Consider the following 3,967-nt stretch of genomic DNA (forward strand, 5'->3'; position numbering starts at 1 on the left):
GGCTCTCAGCTCTATGTCACAGGCATCGTGGCTCATCCTGGCTCTCAGCTCTATGTCACAGGCATCGTGGCTCATCCTGGCTCTCAGCTCTGGGTTACAGGCATCGTGGCTCATCCTGTCTCTAGGAACCAAAATTCTTACCAATAATTTTAACTAGGAATAGTGTGTGTGTGTGTGTGTGTGTGTGTGTGTGTGTGTGTGTGTGTTAGGGGCAGAGCAGGGGCTGTGATGTCAGTGGGACAGTTTGCAACCTGAAGTCTCCACAGATGCCTAAAAAAGAAAGTTGTGATTTTCCTCCAAAATCCCTCAGCAATGTGTCTGATAAAAACCATTTCAACTATTTCTGTTTCTGGGTCAAAAGTAAAGAGAACATTCTAAATGTACTTTTAATCTTAAACATTTAATGTTCACTGGGGTTTTTTGCTTGTTTGTTTTCATCCAGGCTGGAGCCAACGTCCTTCTGCAAGATGTGAATGGAAACATCCCTTTAGATTACGCCATTGAGGGGACAGAATCTAGTGCTATCCTGCTGGCCTATCTGGATGAAAACGGTAGCCCAACACTTCCTTTTATAAACTCTCCATAAAGCAATGCACTGGTAGAACTGTAAACATGTTCTTAGAAAAATACATATATTACTTCGGACTGTGTTGTCTCCCTTGAGGGTATAACACAAGGCAGTTTTCTACCTCACCTTTCATTTATTGGTGTGTTAGCCAATGTTGACTTTTGCAAACTGGTTGGTACCTGCTGGGGAACAGTGAAGGAGTCCCAAACAGACGCCTGGGGTCCATAATTGGTAACACTGGTTTTGTAATTATGAACTCTCCTCCCTGGAGATAGCAAGATGAGTGAACCGTACAATTGAATTCTGGGCTAATGAGAGCAAGGTCACCTTGAGTGTACCCTCCAGTGCCAGGTGATCCCTGCGGGAATTACAAGCCCGTTTATGGAGGACTGGAGACAGCGAGGGCAGTGTGTGCATCCCAGAATTCTCGGTGACATTTAAAGTAGACGCACCATGAGAAGAAAGCCTAGATCAGAGAGAAGGCTGGCGTAAAGAAATGGGGCTGAGCCCCTGTGTCACTCACCAGGACATTAATGACATAGCCCCAGCATGATCCAGTGAGTCAGCTCAGTGAGGGGGGAGATGGGAGCCACTGCCATACCTGGTAGTAAAGCTTAGAAGGGCAAATCCCACCCCTCCTCTTGTTTGAAGATTACATGTAAATAACTGCTCCAGTAGTAAAGCCCCTTCAAGAATTTGCTGACCAGAGACAATGTTTTGTAGTCTTCAGAGCCTCTGGGGGCTGTCGGTGCTCCTTTGTCTTCTTTGGAGACGTGCTTAGCTCACTCCCAACATGCTTTGCGTCCTCCAGCTCATTTGTCTCAAAGGTTTATTTTGAGGATGGCATAGAATAATGATTAGTGCTTAGCAGCCCTGACTTCTTAACAAGAACTAGTCTCGTTAATTTAGAAAGCGAGGTAGGAGGGGTTGTCCCCGAGGTGAAGGCCACCAAGGCCACCAAGGGGAGGCAGGAAGCATCTTGAACTGCCCACTCAGAATCTGTGCCACACAGGAGTCAATACTCCTCCTCAAGACCCTCCAGACTCCTGAGGAGGAGGACTGCCTTGCTGGATACAAGAACCCTGGGCTGTGACTCTCTAGAGAAAAGTTGACTGGGTCTACCAGGAACAAAACCCAGGTGATGTGAGTTTCCCAGGGGGCAGTTCAGGGCTCGGACCTTTGAAGGGCTTCCCAGGCAGGACAGAGTTCTGAGTTTGGATAAAAAGTGTGGAGGAGCCTGAGGTTAAAAAAAGTGACTGGAGGACTCTTTATGTGGCATGTTCTCATCACCGACAGTTATGTTGGCTAGAGTGAAAGGCAACTCAATGAACTGGCTTGTGCTGGCTTATGACCTCCAAGTGATGAGCCCCACTATTGGTTGTTCAATGCAGAGTGGTCAGCCTTGAAACCATATACACACAGACATCAGAAACAGACTCAGCAGGGTGTGTGTGTGTGTGTGTAAATACATATATACACATATATGCACGTACATACATACTACTTGTATATAATAATAATATGTAATGTTACATATTATGTATGTAACAATAATATTCAAAGAAATAGAGGCTATCATTTGTAAATGGAGGGGGCATGGGAGGTATTTAAATGAGAGTAGCCAGAGGGGCTACAGAGAGGGAAAGGAGAAGGGGATTTCTAAATTTCAATATGTAGACCTCAGCCCCAATAAAAGGTGGTTAAAAATAAATTCTGGGCGCTGAAGAGATAGCTGAGTGATCAAGGGCTTGGGTTGCTCTTGCAGAGGACCTGAATTAGATTTCCAACAAACACGTTGGCTCAAAACCATTTGTGGGTCTGATGTTCTTTTCTGGCCTCTGTGGGCACTGCATACATGCGGTGCATAGACACACATGTGAGCAAATACAAATCACCCCCACACATAAAAATACAATTTTCAAACTATTAATCATAGACTGGAGGTGTAGCTCAGTTAGTACACTGCTGGTTCAGGGTCTAGGATGAGATATACCAGGTGTGGTGGAACACACCTGTAGTCTATCACTTGCAGGTGGTAACAGGAATATTGGGACACTGAGTCACCTGTGGCTACATAACGAGTGCACATGAAACCCTTTCTCTAAAATAAATAAAATACAAAAGAATTAAATGAAATAAAACTGCAAATGCTGAAAGGACTGACTGACCCATATCTTTCTCATCAGCCAGAGAACCTTTTCTGGTGATTGTCTTCCTTTTCTTGATCCCCTCCTCAGGCCACAAAACAAACCTCAGTGTCTCCATCTGCAAATGCGTTATCATCCGTAATAAGCTCCCAGCCCACCAAAGCATTTTGTTTAATAGGAAAGCTTGGTTTTTGCAAAATCAATATTTGTCGTCAAATGTAAAAAACAAAACAAAAACAAAAAAAAACAAAAAACAAAAAACAAAAAACAAAAGCAACTCTCTTCCCATGGGAAGCAAATGTTGGTTGGGAGAGAAACGAGATAGTTCATGACTCTGCTTCCGAGAAAAGCTGTCACCACGGTGGCCGTCATGATTGGTTTGCAAAATGCAGGTTTGCTGGAACGAACTCAATTTAATATCTCTTAAATTTTTAATTCTGTTCCACACTTGTCACTGCTGCGGCTGTGACCCAACCCCTCCCCTGCACCCTCCCTCCCCTCCTGCACAGCTGCTGATGCCCCTGTCAGAATCCCTCCTGCTTATCTGTGTCACCTCCTCCGCCCCCATAAACACTGTCCGACTCCATTTATTCCCGCCCCCTCATTGGTGAACTGGGACTTATCTGCTGTGGCAGCACGGAGCGAAGCCATCAGGAGTTTCTAATAGGCCAGGATGACATCTTTGCCTCTTGTCATTTCTACAGTCCATGATTCTTTGCAGGTGCTTTCGATCCTGGATGCACCCAGCTCTGAAAAAAAAAAAAAAAATCCCAATTTCAAATCAGATGTACTTTGCTGTCACATCAGGGAGCAGGGGCAGAGGGGGCAGGAGACATCGCGAACAAGTTGATTACATAGAAAGTCTCTGCTGCAAAGTTCTAATTGTGCTGTCACCACCGACTTACACTGTATACAGGCCACAGCAATTAACCTCAGCTCAGTGCCTCTGGTTCCAGGACTGTGAAAGGAGACCAGCGTGGGAGCTGATTGAGCATCTGATAAATGCCTCATCTTGCACAAGGCAAAACAGCTGGGCATGTGAGGAAGGCAATCCATTCTAAACTGAGCTCTGGGGGAAGGAAGAGCCAGGGTAGAGCTCAAGGTGGCCAGGAAAGAAAATAGGCATGGAAAAAAGCTGCATCTCTCTCTCTCTCTCCCCCACCTCTCTCTCTGTCTCTCTCTCTCTGTGTCTCTCTCTCTGTCTCTCTCTCTCTGTCTCTCTCTCTCTCTGTCTCTCTCTCTCTCTCTCTCT

The 3,967-nt window shown here is 45.5% G+C and overlaps 1 protein-coding gene across 3 annotated transcripts in view; it reads left to right on the forward strand.

Annotated features, from left to right (window-relative positions):
* Myo16 (myosin XVI) overlaps positions 1 to 3,967 on the forward strand; it is a 479,021-nt gene that overhangs the window by 205,491 nt on the left and 269,563 nt on the right. For all 3 annotated transcript variants that reach the window (XM_021170663.2, XM_029481007.1, XM_029481008.1), the window contains exon 5: positions 443 to 551. In XM_021170663.2, coding sequence (XP_021026322.1) covers positions 443 to 551 — 109 coding nt within the window. The remainder of the gene's footprint in view (positions 1 to 442; positions 552 to 3,967) is intronic.

The sequence above is a fragment of the Mus caroli genome, chromosome 8, assembly GCF_900094665.2.
Source record: "Mus caroli chromosome 8, CAROLI_EIJ_v1.1, whole genome shotgun sequence".
NCBI classification, from domain to species: Eukaryota; Metazoa; Chordata; class Mammalia; order Rodentia; family Muridae; genus Mus; species Mus caroli.